General features: G+C 33.9%; 3 protein-coding genes and 1 pseudogene across 5 annotated transcripts; 1 reads left to right on the plus strand and 3 right to left on the minus strand.

Annotated features, from left to right (window-relative positions):
- Positions 1 to 152: 152 nt before the first annotated feature.
- Positions 153 to 4,610, minus strand: BNACNNG19610D (transcription factor IBH1-like 1). Its single transcript, XM_048742948.1, has 2 exons — positions 4,443 to 4,610; positions 153 to 798 (listed from the first exon to the last, which is right to left on the minus strand). Exon 2 carries the CDS (start codon positions 795 to 797, stop codon positions 312 to 314), a length of 486 nt encoding a protein of 161 aa, XP_048598905.1. The 5' UTR covers position 798; positions 4,443 to 4,610; the 3' UTR covers positions 153 to 311.
- LOC106427232 lies at positions 1,008 to 2,501 on the plus strand (annotated as a pseudogene).
- A 4,126-nt stretch (positions 4,611 to 8,736) lies between the features above and the next one.
- On the minus strand, positions 8,737 to 9,315 carry BNAA10G11660D. The gene has a single exon (XM_013810380.3). It carries the CDS (start codon positions 9,161 to 9,163, stop codon positions 8,942 to 8,944), a length of 222 nt encoding a protein of 73 aa, XP_013665834.1. The 5' UTR covers positions 9,164 to 9,315; the 3' UTR covers positions 8,737 to 8,941.
- Positions 9,316 to 13,757: 4,442 nt separating this feature from the next.
- Positions 13,758 to 15,341, minus strand: LOC106370361. 3 transcript variants are annotated; one of them, XR_001274284.3, is made up of 3 exons: positions 14,978 to 15,278; positions 14,402 to 14,607; positions 13,758 to 14,097 (listed from the first exon to the last, which is right to left on the minus strand). XR_001274284.3 is itself a non-coding variant. In XM_013810381.3 (3 exons), exons 1-3 carry the CDS (start codon positions 15,192 to 15,194, stop codon positions 14,083 to 14,085), a joined length of 402 nt encoding a protein of 133 aa, XP_013665835.1. In that variant the 5' UTR covers positions 15,195 to 15,341; the 3' UTR covers positions 13,758 to 14,082. The 3 variants fall into 3 exon arrangements, 2 of the variants coding, with proteins under 2 accessions (XP_013665835.1, XP_013665836.1); XM_013810381.3 differs by having other exon boundaries at positions 14,450 to 14,619; positions 14,978 to 15,341; XM_013810382.3 differs by having other exon boundaries at positions 14,450 to 14,607; positions 14,978 to 15,276.
- Between the last annotated feature and the right edge of the window lie 3,121 nt (positions 15,342 to 18,462).

Here is an 18,462-nt window from a genome sequence, read left to right on the forward strand (position 1 = left end):
ATTTTCTTAAGGATCTCAAAAAGGGTTTTAGGGTTAAAGATGGTCTTAGATGTAGAATTTTCGGATCGGTAAGTTTAATTATATGACCTAAACAATATCCGTTAGTACTATTGGTTTACCATATCTTGTAAAATGATTCTACAGGATTCAAGGGCCTTCAAAATATTTTTGAGATTAGCCATAAATTTAAACAAGTACACTTCGGAAGCTGTAGATAGTGTTATCCTATTTATGTACATGGACTTACATCTTAATCATTACTTCATAACTACAAGTGTGCGAAATGCATGCACATAAAACAATTACGTGTTTTACGATAAGTCTCTGGTGACTGAATCGATGGCTGCAACGGTTCGCATTACGTCCACTTGTGCTTGGAGGTAAACAATGTAATCAAGTGTCTCTCTTATCAAGTAGTCTTTGTCGTATATCAACTCGCCTCCTGGTACTAGACTCTTGAGCAATTCCGTACGTTTTCTCACTCTCATTTTCGCCCCAAAAATTCCATTTCGTGTAATAGTAGTACAACGATTCTTCATCCGGTTCCGAGCTTTCTTGAGTATTCTATGAGCCACGGGTTTGCAGGTTGTCGTGTACTTTCTGGTCCTAGAGATGAGAGCACGGCTCCATATGGTTGCGCCGCTTCTTGTGGCTGCCATCGCTATGTCCGATGATAGTCTTATCGCGTTTTTCCTCTCGGTTACGTTCAGGGGGTGTTCAACGGAAGAATCTAACATGTGGAGAGTCGTTATCCATTTCTTGATAAATTCTTGCTTTACCATGTTATACGTGTTCATCCTAATATATTTAAACAAAAATTAATGGATGCTATCCTACTATATAAAAGAAGCTATTTTTGGAGCTTCTAAGAGGTGCCACGTCAGATGAAATATTCTTGGCCAATCATTTTGTCATGTCAGCTTGAATTCTACGTACTACTCAAAATTGGCGACAAAAAGAGTTGAGTTTTTCGAGCTTTGTATAAAGCCCATTGATTGGCCCAATAAATGTACAAAATCGTATCTCCAAACACTGGGAACGTCGTTTTGTTTTTCTTCTCTTCGACAACTAAACACTTACCTTCTCCGCCGTTCCGGATCGCCGGTGAAACGATAGAATATTACTTAATGATGTGTTGAGGGAACAGGGCAAGCTTCTGATGAAAAAGCATTTGGTCTCGGTTCAAGATGGGATCTCACTTCTCATCAGGGTTGATGTAAGTGATAACACCAGAGATTCCATGTTGAAAGAGTTGATTGATATTAGGAATAGCATATTAGCAACTGAGAAGAAATGTGAGCAAGCTGGTTTTACAATCTCGAGAATGATTGACTTTGGGAGAAAGAAGAAGATGAAGAAGATATCTGGGAGGAAGATGATGGTAAGGTTGGATCTGATCCAGTAAAAAAGGTGGCTCCTTTGCCGAGAGTTCAAAACGGTGAGGGTTCATCAAGTGAAGCAAATAGGTCTACACTAGAATCTCTCCAACAAGGCGTCCAGGTTAGAAGAAGTGGTGACCCTCTTAGGGATAAGCTAATTTCTGAAGCGCCTGTGATGAATTGGGGATCACAGCTGAGTAATTGGGACTCAACTACGGAAGTTAATTCGAGGCTTCGAGCTAACCACCGAGGCATAGAGGTCGAGAGCCACTGGGGCAGGGTGGATCAAGACGCTGTAATTCCAGCAGATAAAATAGCAGCACTGAATCTTCAGGCAAGTGTCTATAGAGAAGAGAGAACAGAGATACCTCCATGCCATGCTCCTCTGAAGAAAGGTGGTCTTTGCCAGAGAAGAGACCTACGAGCCTGCCCGTTTCATGGACCCATTGTACCTCGGGATGATGAAGAAAACCCCATAATCAAGGAATCTTCGTTAGAAGAGAGTCAAAACCAAACCTCCTCCTCAACTACAAGGATCAGCCAGGAGGATGACACGCCTATGGATGGAACAGTTTCAGATTCTGATCCCAATCAGTTAGCTAGGCAAAAAGCGAAACAAGCTCTGAAGAATATCAGGGAGAAAGACAGAGAAGAGTTGAAGAAAATAGCAAAGCGAGCAAAGCATGCTAAGGTTAAGGAACATAAGTTTTCAGTTCTGCGTGATGCTGCTTTAGCCTCAATTTATCGACGAGGAGTTCAATAGAGTTTTTGCTGAAAGGAAAAACAAGAAGCAAACCTTTTCCTTGGCACGGCGTAAGAAAACAACCGCTAAAGATAGAATATCCGAGAGACTGTTAAGTAACCGGGCAAAAGTTACTAACCGAAGCAGTTGCCTCAGGGCAATGATGATGAGAAGTACCGGGAAACATCGGCTAACCAGTGGTAACAAATAAACTAAAACCTTCCTAGGTTAGTACTTAGTAGTCATTCTCGGATCCTGAAAGGCCATAAATTTGATTCTTTTATGCATGAATAATCAGATTGTATAATGATTGATCTCTGTGTTACTGAGGCAGAACTTGTGTAGAAACAGTTCATATGTCAGATCTTACATTCTCTGTAGCTTTTTCTTCTCTCAGACAAGATCCCAACATGAAGTACAAACATTTTCTTTTTAAAGAATGAACGCAAATGAACGAAAATTACATTTTCTTTAAAAAGAATGTGAACTCACATTTTCTTTTTAAAGAATGAACGAAAATTATTCCAATAAAATAATTGGTCTCATGATGATAGTGATCATCCTTAAAGACACAACACGTAAAGGAGAAAAAGCAAACAACAACGATCCAGCTTTCATGATCTGTCATTACTTTTTAACAGAAAAGAAACAAGGATCACTCAAACATTGATCCTTAACTGGCGCTTTTGGTTACCGATTTTTATGTTTTTGTGGTCTTCCCCCCTCCCCTTAAGAAACTGCTAAAAGCTCCCGATGCACATGTCCGAAGTTTAGCTCTCAGTAGGTCAAAGCTAAATTAAATATTTCCCCGAGGAGACGGCATGTTTTTATAAGAAAAATTTTTTTCAAGCCAGCAAGTTAATTGCTCGATCTTCTTCCTGCATTCGTTATACATACACATAAATGGATTTATCAATTGTACAGTTGCATTACCATTATTAAATCATATATGTCATGCTTTTGCATCATTATTCTGCTTAACTATAACAAAATATTCGTCTTCCAATATAAGAGTCATCAAGTGGCAACACGGTGACACGTAAGCGTGGCCGGCCTTTAGGAATACGGAATAAAACTAAAGGTATACACCTACTTTTTTTATGGACTGAGCCGAGCAATGTTAAATTATTAACCACATATTTGTCTATAATTTTTTTTTTTTTTGTAAAAGGCATATTTGTCAATAATTTCGTGCTTAAAAATGAAATATAATAACAAGATGTTTTCGTACTACTTGGTCCTATAATTACCATTCAATTAAACTACTAACCTTTTTCTCGGACAGCTCGCCCATCCATGAGATTTGAGCAACAAAATTTCGCACCAAAATTCTATGACTGTGAGTCCTTATCCAACTATCTCTCACAAAATTAAAAACTTATATATAAATAAATATAAATATATACTCATTAGTAAATATTAATATATATATATATATCTATATTTTAAAAAAATTAAGAAAAATATATTTCACCACTATCTTTCGATTCATATATGTATTATTTATTGTAAAGTTTATACATATATTTTAATAATTGTGATTTTAAAAACAATTGTTCGCTTCGTAGGTGGCTGCGATATATGCGTGTTACACGGTATATAAATTCCAAATATAAACATTTTTAATCTATATTCAATAGTTACTGATTATTTAAACACATTATAAATTTGAATCAATGTAGTCCAAAAAAAATGCACGTGGAATGAGAAGGGCAATCTTGCTATCAAAACATATTTCAAGAAGGATAGAAGGCAAGCATCAAACAGTGCAATCTACCACTTCACATTTAAATCTAATAATTTATTACTGTGATCAACTATAAATATTAAAATTAGTGGTGTATTAATTTATCTTGAAATACACTGTTTGGACTACATTGATTTATCTTGGAGGTTGGTGTATTAATTTATTACTGTGAAAAAATTAGTAAATGTAATAATATTAAAATATGATACTCTTAGAAATAAAAAAAAAATATTAGTTATTTTTACTTTAGATTTTCTTCAACTATATCAAATTGAAATAAAAATAAAATAGAAAAATACAAATCATTATAATAAAAAAATAATATATTTACTATTTTCAATATAAAGTAAAATTTTAAATGATTTATAAAATATTATATTTTAATATAAAAATAGTTTTAGTGTAAACTCACCCGCCCGTAGGGCGGGCCAACCCCTAGTATTGTATAATAATGAATTCATCAGCATATTAAAGGATTTATCCTCTATACTGCACCTAGCTTCGTCGGAATATTTCATTTGACATACTTTTGATTATGACCGGTCATACCTTAATGTAAGCAATAAATACTTACCTTACGCTTGTTTCTGTTTTTGAATATGCAAATAGCTCGACTGTGTCTGAAGCTGAAACCCTAGCTAGGAAGGAATGAGAGAGAGAGAGAGAGAGAGAGAGAGAGAGGGAGAGAGATTAGATTGATGAAGTGGAGAATTAATAGAGGAAGTGAGAGTGTGGAGTCATTTAATAGATCAAAGGAAAAAAGAAGAGAAGTAAAGAGTGGGCCTAAGAGAGAAAGACATACCACATGGACGCACATGGCTTAATATACCCCACTTTCTCTCCAACCCTAAATTCCATTTATACTCACCATCATTTAAGCTTCAATTATTTTGGTCCCTTTTTAGACTCATAACCATTTTCCATATCTTATATGTACACTCTATTCACAAACCCATGGCCATAAAACGGTAGTTTAGTCCAACATATGGTTATATCACATGGACTTTCAAAGTTGTATGTTATTATATTTCTACCAGCTTTGAGAACGGACCATGATTACAACAGAAGTGTTGGTGACTTGACGATAATAACAGTATATCATTCTAACGTTAAATTATTTAAGATATTTACCACGAGTTTGAATCCCATGCTTTTCACGAATGAGCATGAGCCCGGGAAATGTGGTGAACTCTCAAGACTTTTCATGCAATGGACCTACTATCAAGAAAAAAGGTGATCCAACTTAAATACGTGTCATTAGTCTGCACATGGCTTCGATGGACGTCTATTTATATTCAATTGGGTTGACTTCATACTTGGATCATTTCTTTCTGTATGGTGTGTGAATAATATCTTGATTTTTACCAATGCACGTATCCACTTGTTTGTTTTGATACTAATATTTTTTAAAATTAAGTTTCAAATCGATGATTGTTTTTAGTAGAGAAAGGACATGGAGAGAAAATAGGTGCCAAAAATGCGACGACTTGATATGGGAGCGAGTTATCACGTTACCTAATTTAAAAAAATCAAAATTTTATTTAAAATTAATATTTCTAAGCCGAATTCTCATTTAAATTATTTTTCTAATCACAATTTAATTAAGCAAAAAATACATAAACTTTAAAAGATGAATGACAACCAACTTTTCTCAAAATCATGTCTTATTACATTAGAAGGTATAATAATAGTAGTATATAATAACTGGATTAATGTACAGTTTTTTTTTTTTTTGCTAAATGGTAAATATTCATTAGTTAAAATGAAACTACAAAGTTGCATAAGCCCCCAAAAAAAGTGAAAAAAAGACTTATGGAACAGATCGGTAGAATTAAAATCTGAAACAAATTTTAAAACTACAGTTTTATTTTTCTGTGAAAAAAACGTGTGACTTCCATTTGGCGCAATCTCAGCTCATTAAAAATATATGGCTTAATTAATAATCATTCATGTGTTTAATATACAGTTTAAAAAATAATTTTCATGTTTTGGATATTCTGTTAAGCCGTTATTAACCGATTTATATTGCATTTGAGATTCTTTAGACTTTGAATTTGAAGGTAGTTGTGTCCGAAAAGTTATGACATGAATAATTGGTTTGCGGCAAGTGGTAACCAATCGTTCTTAGCACATTGCTTTTTATTTTAGAAATTTTTTTCATATATTAAAAACTGTGTAGAACATCTTTTTAACGCCGTGTGTAAATTTATGATGCGAGATTGTAACTAACCTAGTATTTACAGACTATACGATCATTTTCTTCGTAAATAGATGAAAATTATTAGGCAGGTAGTTTTCTAAGGAGTATGATTTAGGAATTATGTAGCACGCGCCAGCCGACGAAGCAGCATAAAACAGCCGCCCATAGACACGTGCATGGGCCCGTAATGCTCTTTAGAAGCCTACTTCCTTCTCACTAGTCAGCCCACTGCTTCCTCCTTTCTATGTTTACTTTTTTTTTTTATCAAACATGCATTCATAGATTAAAGGAACCAGAGTCACTTTAAAGGAGGAGAAGAGTTTACAAGCAGTTGCAGAGCAGTCTTGGCTAGGCTATCTGCACATACATTATTCTCACGAGGAGTAAAAGCAAAGGAAACTGATAAAAGGGAACTACTCAACACGCGAATGTCGTGGAAAATCCTTTGGAGCTCGGTAGCGGAAGAACCCGTTGTGAGCAGCGTAAAATGAGATATTGGTTGTGCATTACTCAAATTGATTGTCTCTATTTTTGTTTGATTGTTGAATAGGAAAATATAAGGTCAAAATGAAAAGCGTCAAATATTTTATTTTTGAGAATATTTCTGATTAATAACAAAAATAAATTAGAATTAGTGATTAATTATCAAAACAAAGCCCATGCATATATTTTTATATTGCGAATTAGATTCAAAAATGTATTCATCCCTCTCTCTAGGCCTACCCCTCTCCATCGTAATAAAAAAAGAGATTTTTTGGAAATTAAAATATTTGAAATGTAGAGAAGGTTAACATATGTTGGACAGTGGAAAGTAAAATGTTGGGATTTTTAGAGAGTCAAAATGTTTCCTCCTCACATGAAAAAAAAACACACAAAAACAAGAGGGAAAAATTCAACTATTGCATTTTCAATGGTTAATTCACATTCTTTAAAAATGATGTAAATTCAAAAAAGTTTTATTTTAATGGTTCGCCTCATTTTCCCAAATATACTATTTATCAACATCTATTATTAAATTTCAGTAATGCTTTTTTATTTTAAAAACTAACAAAATTTACTCAATAATAATTTTATTTTAGTTTTATTATTGATATAAGTTTAGTTTTTAATAGAATATACAGTGATTTATATGAGTTTATAATTGTATTGATGAAAGTATTAATAATTTTGTTAAAGTATAAGACACATATATTTAATATTTTTAGTTATAAACAAAATTAGGTAAGAAACTAAAAAGCAATTTGTAATTAAAACGTTTAATATCAAAATGAAATTGTAAATAGCATTCTCTTAAATTTGATGTGTTACTATTTGTATTCTTATTTTTCCTTTAAAATAATATATCATTGAAACAAAATTTCTCTTAAATCTTTGATGTTTTTTCTTCAAAATGTTGTATTATTGGAGATGTTCTTATGGTTTATATATAGAAGCCAACAAAATTCGTACACTTACCTATACCTTCCCATTTTTTCTATATTTTAAAATGTTTTCCCCTCTAATCATAACACCAATTGCATGTGGAAGGAAAGTTAATCATTAATCTATCTTTGACTTTAAACACAAACAACAGCAACATTTTGGTCATTTTCTCATTTTGTACTATATTATTTTCAGTTTAAAATAATTGTATTTACTATTAAAATAACATGCTTATATTTTTATAATATGGGGAAGACTTCGAACCAAGCTTAAAATTAGGATATGACACTCGTGCAGCACATTTAATTAATTGCTGGAGTCTCTCATATATATGTATATAGATGCTTCATAAAAAAACAAAATATCATATGTTCAATTAAATAAAGACCGTGACATGGAGTAGTGTTGAGGTCTTATTTATTTGACTATATAGCTATTAGTGTTGTAGACTGGTTGGTAAATGCCTTCAAATTTTTTGATCAGAGATATAACTAAATAATTAGTGAACCTCATCAAAAGGTAAGGATCTTTAAATAAGGATTCTTTTTTTAGTGAATTCTTGCACTATTTGCGGATCCCCATATCAACGATATGTGGCGACCCGTGATTGGTTGATATTTTTTTTTAAATCTAAAAAAAAAAAATCTTTAAAAAATCAAAAATATATTTTTTCTAAAAACTCATCTTTGGGTAACACCATTGCAGGTGCTCTAACATAGAATAAGATTCACCCATTTAGATATATTCCTAGGTCTCTTACATGTTGTTCAAAAAAAAAGGTCTCTTACATGTAATGTTGATCAGTTAGCAAACCGTGCGAGGATCACAAATCAGGATTATTAATATCCTGGCACACTACTTGGCTATTGTAATATTCAGGCTTTCAATATTACAAAGTTGACAAAAAAAAGATTGACCCATTGGACCACATATACATCCATATGTGTCATACACAGATTACATACCCTTCAGTCAATTCGATTATAACAACCAACCCTCATAATTACCTATGTATTATTAACTATATGAAGAAAGGAGTTGTGTCGCAAACTTCATGTCATGTGTAAACGACTTGGCTTTCTGTTCGAGTGTTTTACTTGTGTAGAGTTTGTATGAAACGATTTACCAAATGCTCATCTTTTAATTAGTCGGACGTTTAATCAAATCTGGATATACACCAAATGCGAATTAATATAAAATATATTGTGTAGCGGCGTTCTATAAAATATTGTCGAAGCTGCATGCATGTAAAAAGATTGCTCACAATCAAATAAACACAAACATAAATCCACATCATTACATTAAATTATAGCTTCGGCATCATAATATACGACTTACTACGATGTTTAGTTGAAGAAATAAATAGAGAAAATAGACGTTTATTCCATAATTATACCGTTGCTTCGGTTATTTTAGACACACGCATATATATGTGGCTATGGATCTTCGATCTATAGACCATATAGAGAAGAAATACGACGAAGAAGTTGGACTCTTGCTTGGAGGAGCAAAATGTGATCAGCCGTGAGACGATAAAGTGTGTCACCGTCAAATTCATCAGAAAAACTCGTTTCTGGAGCAACCATCCGACGGAGACGGCTCATGAGCTTCCTCGAGCTCACATTAACCATCACTCTCTTTCTTCTTCCTACGTGAAGCGCTCTGCACCTCATCTTTTTGCACACGAACGGTCGTCTTCGTACGTATACGGTATCAAAACAAAACTAGAGAGAGAGAGATATTTAGTTAGAGAAATGATCTGTGGATTAAAACAACATGAGACGATGTGCTTTTATAGATAAATTGGATGAAAAATAAATTTTCTTTTTTTCTTTTTTTTTCTCAACGAAAAAAGACATGACCAACTCTCTCACGCTTGATATACGATCAGTCCTCGTATGCACACGTGTGAGACATTAGTTATGGATTTATATTAGTAACGCGGATAATATAGAAACAAACGCACCATGGTATACTCGGACAAAATTACCTAGGGCATTGGTTGATCATATCTGAATTTTAAAATATTTTCTCAAAAGAATATTCAAATATGCATGTGAATTAAGTTTTATTATATATGGACAATGGTGATGGTAGCTACATGATGTTGTGTCTTGGAAACATGTGAATGCTAATTGTATAAATTGTTGTTGCTAGGCTGATCAAATAATACAAGGAATAATTAATGGGTAATTAATTGGTCATACATATACGACAAGCAAGGCAACCGTATTGACCAAAACACATCCATAAGTGGATAGCAAATTCGGAAGACTATGAGTCGGTCCACGTTATAAGTTTTACCTCCACAGCCCAACCAACAAATAATTCTAATAGATTAATAAAATTCGTCTCACATTATTGATAATTATTATTTCAACGACAAACTATTGGATGGGTAGATTTCTCTTCAAACAGTATTGTTGTATGTATAGTAGAGACAGTAGTAGTCAGTAGTGACTAGCGGATAACGTTGTAAAAGATTGCAATTAAATGGATTTATTCCCATAACCAATCAAAACTTGACTTCTTTTTTCAGCGTCTGAAAGCTATTTATATTAATTATGATTATAAACGAAATTGAGAGGGACCATATAACATTGGGATGTGAACAGTTTTGCAACAAGTGGCTGCACCATTCTTCATGGATCATTCGCAATATGTTGTCAGCAATTTAAAGGGGGCTTAATCACATTTATTAAGAAATAAAAGAGCTATGCTTTAAGTCCAGTATCGATCTTATCATATTACAACTAAGTATGCCGGGCCTTTATATATGTAGACAACTAAGACCATCATTATCGCGGTATCAAGAGGAGGGTTTTAAGCTAATTTCGGTTTTAAAATAAATAAAAAATAGAGAATTAAAGAGAATACGTAGCTTAATGTGGAGCGGAAGAGACGGGGTTTCAAGGGCACGTGTCACTCAATCACAATCTCTCTCTCTCACAACCGTCTCGTCTTCTCTCTTTCTCTCTTGGCGACACCGAAGGTGAAACAATGATTTCTCGACGACGATGATCTCTCCGACTCGTCGACGGCATCAGCCGGAATCTCTATCGGTGGAATCGTCGCCTCTCTCTCTGTGGTCGACGAATCTCCGTCTCCACCGGTCTCCTCGACGATTCCGCCTCTCTCTCTTTATCGGTCTCCCTCTCGATCTCCTCGACGATTCCGCCTCCCTCTCGATCTCCTCGACGACTCTGCGTATCCCTCGCTCTCCATGACGGCTCACTCCACCTTTCTCTCCGGCCTGTGGCTATCATCCACGAAATCAAACCGAAATCAAAAGCTAAGTTTTTCCCCTTATACGTCTGAATCATTCATTTTTTTATTGATTCGTTTGTTGTGATGCATGCGTGTGTTGTGTTTGTTTATGTCTGATGATTAAACTCGGTTATGTATCTGTCTTTGTTTGTTAATCATTCGATGGTTTATGTCTCTGTCTTTGTAATTATTCATGCGTCTGAGTTGTTGCTTGTGTTTGTTTGTGTCTCAATATGCAATCGAGACTGTTGGATAGTTTATGTCTACTGATTCAAGAGATGATGTTTCAGTATTTGTTTCTTAATCTTTCTTGTGTTTTAATCGTTCTAGTGTTGATTTGCGTTTCCTTTTCAGAAGAGACATGAAGTTTCTTCAAAGAAGACGTCTGTGGTTTGGACGGATGTAGACGCAATGGCTTTTTGAGGTTAGTTATTTGATTGCCTTAACTCTGAATTGATTGCGAATCTGAATTAGAAATTAGGTAGATAGCAGGTAGTTAGAAAGGAAATGAGTTAGATAAATCCCTAAAATTAAAACCTTGCAATGGACACACATATTTGAAGATCTCTTATTTAGGTTTCTTAATGTCACTTTTCCAACTTAATAATATTTAAAAATTAATTAGCACCCCTAAGTGGGTATCAAGGATAATGGTGCTCTAAGCCATTGTTTAATCATGCGTAGTGGAGCAATGGTTTTAGATATATGGATACATGTGTATATTGTTATAACCTAAGTTTTGTTCTATTGTGCGCAAATGCGTGGACCATTTGGTCATTAAGGGTTGAGTTTGTATCAGTACTGGTTTGTATGTTTAATATGTGTGGTATAATTGCAGATAATTCGTCCGCTCTAGGGTCTACTCAACTAAACTTAGTCAGATGCTTCCACAAAACCTTAAACATAATCTAAGATTCTAAAGTAAATGCCACTGTAGAAATGCTAAATTAATGTTACTTTCTCTATGCATCGGCTGAGTAGTGTTGATCTTGTTCACCCAAATTAGTTTATAAAGTTTCCTAGAGTGTTAATAACTCTATTAATATCGACAATTCACAATATTCAAAAACAGCCGTATACGGCCGTGTTTTAAACGAGAGGAGGGTGGGTGAAGTAAAGCCCATGCATGCATGTCTCTTATACATATAAAAAGACACATTACGTCTTTTTCTTGGCTGAGTTGTTTCCACGCTCTCTTTCTCTCTCACATTCATAATAATAATATGAGATTACGATCTTGCGAGCGTACATACACGTGTGCTATGTCCACGTCTATATTTCTAGCCCCCCCCCCCCCCCCATAATACAATCATCTCCGTTTTCTTGGGACCATGTGCATGATCGTTCATGTGCACATGCAAGTGCAAGTGAAATATTGTACGACCCTCAAGATTGTAAGAACTAATTTATATAAACATAATAAACCCTCCAAACTATTACAACAAATTTGTATTAATTTTCAATTAAATTATTTATAACTTTGAAAATTTCAGGATTGACCCAGTAGGGGTGGGCGTTCGGGTACCCGTTCGGGTTCGGGTCGGGTATTTCGGATTTTCGGGTATTTTGGTATAGAGGTGTAGAACCCGTTCGGGTATTTCTGTAATTCGGGTCGGGTTCGGGTATTTTTTGTTCGGATTCGGTTATTTCGGATCGGGTTCGGATATTTAGATTTTGAAAAAAAAAATTAAAATTTTCATTTCTCAAGTTTCTTGTATTTAAAAATATAATTTTCAGTTAACTACTTTTTTATTTTTAATAGATTGAATGGTTAATAGATTTGGACATAACATTTTAAAACTAAAAATGTATTAATTTAGTTATTTTTAAAAAAAATTTAGATGTAACTTTTTGTTAATTTTTGTAATAAAAAACTTGACATGCATTTTAAGTAAGTAGCAAATCATTTTTTCCGTAATTGTATGTATATCATATGAACTTAAAGTATGTGTAGTATCAATATAAATATTTTATATAAAATGAGAGATGTAAACTAGAAATATAAGGTTAATTATACATATGTTCGGTTATCTTCGGATATCCATTCGGGTTCGGGTATTATCCGTTCGGGTTCGGGTATCCAATCTCTTCTTATTCAATACCCGTTCGGGTATTTTGCTACTTCGGTTCGGATTTCGGTTCGGGTTTTTCGGATCGGGTTCGGGTGCCACTTCGGATATCGGGTAAAGTGTCCACTCCTATGACCCAGAGTCGATTTTAACTTTTTTGGGCCTCCAAACAAAAAAATGTTTTTCGTGGTAATTATTAATTTTTGTAAACAACTTAATACCATCATAAATATTGAATCGGTGGATGCCAAAAGAATCGGTGACCTTAAACGTGTTAAGAAATGCAACAACTAGTAAAATCACAAGTGTTTTTGTCAAAATTCTGACCCTTAATTTGTTAAATAGATTTTCGACCCAAGCACATGATTGACTAGCTTGTAGTCAATCCGACTCAGGGTCACCCCCTAACCATGGAGATGTTCCAACACGATTGTGTCGTATGATAGACATCTCATTTGTGTATTAATATTTCTATATATCTCTTCCTATCTATTCAGATTACTCCGCCTAATAGCTTTGCATTATTTCGAAACAATCTAGACTAGGGACTTTGTAAGTTGACAGATCTGATGTTACTCTGATTTTGATTGCAGTAATGAATAATGTAATGCATACACGCAACGCGTACATAAGTCTTCTTGCATGCGTGTGTGGAGTTGACAGATGGGAAGGGTCTGCTATGTGGGACACTGAAATTGAATGAACCTCACGTGCACACGATCACTACTTGTAACCCTTTCCTCTTCTCCTCTCCAGCTTCGGTCCTTTTCACAAAATCAGTTCTGGATCCTACTGTTTTAGTTTCAACTCCTTAAAAGATAAGAATAGAGATTCATCTTCAAAATGTAAGTTTTGCACTTAATACTGTATGTTTTTGGTAGATCAATATCAGTAAATAAAAGACGCTAAAAAGAGAGTGCAATAATCTGAATAAACATATTTAAAATGGTTTGTTTCAAAATCAAACTTCCGGTTTTCTTGTCATACAACTACTTATGAAAGACCAGACAGGGTAACATGGCAATATGTTCAGACAGGACACATCTTTGTCATCCTCATTCATACATCACTTCCTAAAAAGCTTATCAACAAGAAACGCTTTACAATCACACGATAAACCCTATTCTTCTTCTCCTCTCCAAGAGCTCTTGTAACTATTGCATCTAATTAATTAAATTTGTATTTTACAATGATTACATTGGCTATTATGTCTACACATTAACTTCACTTGATCGGAACTCCCCTTGGATCTGGCTTCACCGTCTTTTCCTCTGTCATATAACAACGAAAAAAAAAACATTTTAGTACTACTCTCATTAGCCTTAACAGATATTTTGACAAGCAGCCTTGTCTTGTTTGATGTTAAACAAAATTTGGAGATAGTACACAGCTCTTATCCTAGTCTATTATAGTAGGCACGAGGCTCTGTCTTCAGAACATAAAAATATTCAGTTTCTTCAATGTAAATATTCCACTAGATACTGGTGAATGATTAGACTATGAGTGTTACTAACCAGTAGTCCTATGTTTAAAGTTCCATTAACATAACATTATTGGGGGAATCGAACAACATACTTGGAAGAGAGAAAAAAGGGTAGTGAAAGATCTGATTCAACGGCTTACTCCAGTTTGTTGTCCGTCTAAGATGACAAGTGATCGTTTCGAAGAGCTGATCCTTCCGTTATTCAATGTATGCTCTGCAGTGTCTGACCTGAGATTCCTTTTATCTTCCCTCATGGTTGATACTTCCACCGCAACCAAGTTCGTTATTTGCGGTTTACCTGCTTCACAGTCTAATCTATCTTAGAGCCAATGCAGAATCTAGATCTATACTGAACAAAACTAGTTTATATATTCACCTATCTATAGACTAACACTACTACGGTGGTTGTTATCATACTCTCTCATAGAGAGAGAAGATGCCTAGAGATCATCGGTATGTACATATAAGATTCATAATATTTACACCCATCAACAGTTAGTGTATAGACAATTTATTAAATGATTATATAACTTTGTTTCTTTTACAAATTTGGAGACAAATATATATATGTGAATTATTCCAAAAATTTTGAGGGCTAAATAGGCCAATGGTCACCAGCCAATATCACATTCCACATCTACACTAACTCAAAAACCATCTTACATTACCTGCAACATGCAAGTCTTCCGCCTTAGAAGATTCGGAGTTAGACGGTGGAGGCGTATGTATCTGCGGCGGGAGCGGTGACAAATCGGAAAACAGAGGAGCGTACAAGTATGCATCGGACTTGAGGTAGGTGACGATACTCCTGACAAGTCTCTTGCTTTTCCTCTTGTGTTTCTTTCTCGCGCTCAGTGGAGTTCTCTTTGCTCCCTCCATGTTCATTCAATCTCTTGTTGTGCTTCGGCGAAACGATGAACGAAAGTGATACCACTGACGAAACGACTGAGAGAAGAAGATGAGGACTTGTTTTACAAGCAAGGGCTTAAAGGCCGTGTCGTCACACGTGTCGCCACGTCTTTAGATGCTTTGACAGATGGGTGCTAAAGGAAACGACATGTGTGTTTCCGAAGTTAAGCTGTACAGATATTTTCTGGATATAAACAGAGATGTTTTGTAAATGTTCGGATCTCTATGGGCCTAGAGTAAGCCCATAAGTAAACATTTTTGGTCCATTTTGAACTCCATGAAAAAGTTATAAGTGAATCCAATCATCCATACTTAAGCCCATGACAAACAAAATAAATGAGATCTATTTGAAACACTAAAAGCTGAAGATGGCAAGAATTTGCAAATCAAATAGAACCGAATTTCTCAATTCGAAATGGAGCTTAATTTTACTATGACAAAAGAAAATATTATTACAAAGTTAAAACTAGAGTTTCCATTAGAAGTGTTCTTATAGTAAAAGCTAATATAAATTGGAAAACAGAAAAGAGAAAATGATAAGAATAATATTATTTGAGGTACATAAGATTACTTTTAAAATATAATTTATATAGGGCTGAGATTTTTAACCGAACTAAACTTGTCTAACCGAACCAAACTGACCCTTTTCGGTTAGTTCGGTTAAGTAATCGATTAGTTAGATTTTCTAAAAAAAATTGTTCTTTTTGATCTTGTACTCTACCAATTGATAGGTTGATTTCATCCAAACAATACCAATCTTAACCAAAATTTTAAACCGAATTAATTAAAAACCAAACTGAAATAACCGAAATAAACCAAAATTTTCGAATTTTATTCAGTTTAAATGAAATTTTAACCAAACTAACCACAAAGCTGAAAACTTCGATAATTTTTTTGAAACTGAACTAACTGAAAACCAAACTTAACTTTTCCGATTCACTTCACTGAGATTTTTACCGATCCGGAATAACCAAGCCGAACTAACCTAAGAAACCATACCCACAAGCCTAATTTTATATATGTCATCCTGAAGTTAATTTTTTCTTCCTAAATTTTCTTTATAGTAAAATTACATATAAAGTATTAATATTATTACATAAATGAGATTTTGAAAGTCCATTCATTACATAAATGCGATATTTTGAAAGAGTATCCCATCCAATGAAAATACTTTTAAGTATCTACTTTATACGAAAGTGGATTACGGATACATATACATAAAGTATGTATTAATTGTAGGGGCAAGCCGGTGGCAAAAGCTGGTAGGTAATCGGACAAAAGTGAAGTGCATGGTGCATTGTTGTCGTCGGGTCCAAGTCCAAACGATCAGAAAACGCCCGTTCATCTAATGCACCCCACTTGCACCATTTAACCTCTCCTATCGATTTGTATGTAATACAGACACTCGCACATCTGTAGATCGACCAAAATTGTTTCTTATCGCCAAAAGAATTATATCATTTGGTGTATACGTATGGTGCACAAAATTTCCGGAACAATACATATACTGATATACATATGCAAACATGGATGTTGATTATATATAAAACCCACATGGAATATCTAGGCTATCACGGTTTCCAATACAACAAGGCCCGATGTGACTTTGTAACTTATAAATCAATCTCCATCAAATCATAACGGCAGATGGTAGTTGCTAGTTGGGGAGCTCGAAACTCATCGACTTCACTCATCTTCTCCTAATTCCTCATTTAACGGTCCTTTTTCATTTTCTCTATTTTTGTTTAGTAGTTAAACTCAAATTTCAAGACTAGCACGTACTATTACGTAAACTTATTGAGTCATTGGTCTTCTCCGCTCGATTTTAGTTTTTGGTTTATCCAGTTTGTTTGCTTCCTTGGCAATTTGGCATGTACCATGCAACCATTAAATGTGTAACGTAAAATTTGTAAAGATAGTATTTATTTGTAAATCTCTCGGACTGACATATTACAATTATTATTAGACTACTAAAAAGACTTCACTTACTTAGCATAACATCCTGCATATTTTCAGAATAATTTAAACATTGATATAACCGCTTAACCAATAATTTAAATATTTACTGAAATATATTTGTAAATGATTAAAAGAATAAACGAATTTTTGCAAAAAAAAAAAGTAAATAAGAACGGAGAGGTACCTCCATACTTTTCGTGCCAATCAGAAACAGGTTAAAAATTCAAAGTGTGTGGGGTCAAAATGTTTATCATATGACGCTATATGTCACCAGAGAACTATGATACTATTGCTTATCTTTCTTAATATGAAATCACAATCTGTTAATATCAATTTACGAATGAAAGATACACTGGTGCAGATGTCGTTAAACGTCAATTACACATTTACGAGGGAACTAATCCATAAATACTCCTCTTGTACGTGTGATTTCAATCTTATCAATATTGATATCAATTACTAACATAAAGGATAAGAATAATTAACACTAATTCATTGGCATAAGGATGGACTCGTACTGAAATTTCTGGTTTTGTTAAGTGCATCTAAATGTAAACATATTTAGGAGAAACACAAGCCCATATATACTCATCTTATGCGTGGTAGCATTGTAGCAATCAATCAAAACTGATATATCAAGTAGTAATCTAAATGATAATTAAGAATAGTCGACACTAATCATTAATATTACATAACGATGTTTGTTTCTTTCAGATTTAAACAGAAACGACTGTTGACAACAGCAGAAATGATTGCCGTATTAAAGTAATAACCAACTAATAGTATGAAAACTTGAGAAATTACGTTTTTAGCACTGAAAGTTTTAGATGTTAAATCTATAATCTCTATTGGATTCCGAGTCAGCTTTTGTAGATTTGATTTTAGAAAAATCTTTCATATCAAAGGAGGTTAGAATTCAGACACACAAGAAAATAAACTTCTTGTACTAAAACCATCAACATTTTGATCAAATTACATGTTTCGTTGTAATCTATCTCAGGCGTGCCTACATTGTATTGAAAAAGGCATTCGCCTCAAGCCTCCGATTAATATGACTATTTTTAGGGTTCCAAAATTTAAAATAATTTCTATTATAGTGGTTTAGATTTATTTAAAAAAAAACATTTCTACGAAAATTAATTAATTCATTTTTTGAATTCATGTATTTTTTTCTATATGACATAATATAACATATTTACGTTATAAACTTATTCTTTTACGGTATTAGACTTGTGTATTTGGTGAAAATAATATATCATATTAAAAATAATTTTTATTATGGTTG

This window comes from Brassica napus, chromosome A10 (assembly GCF_020379485.1).
Source record: "Brassica napus cultivar Da-Ae chromosome A10, Da-Ae, whole genome shotgun sequence".
Classification (NCBI taxonomy): domain Eukaryota; kingdom Viridiplantae; phylum Streptophyta; class Magnoliopsida; order Brassicales; family Brassicaceae; genus Brassica; species Brassica napus.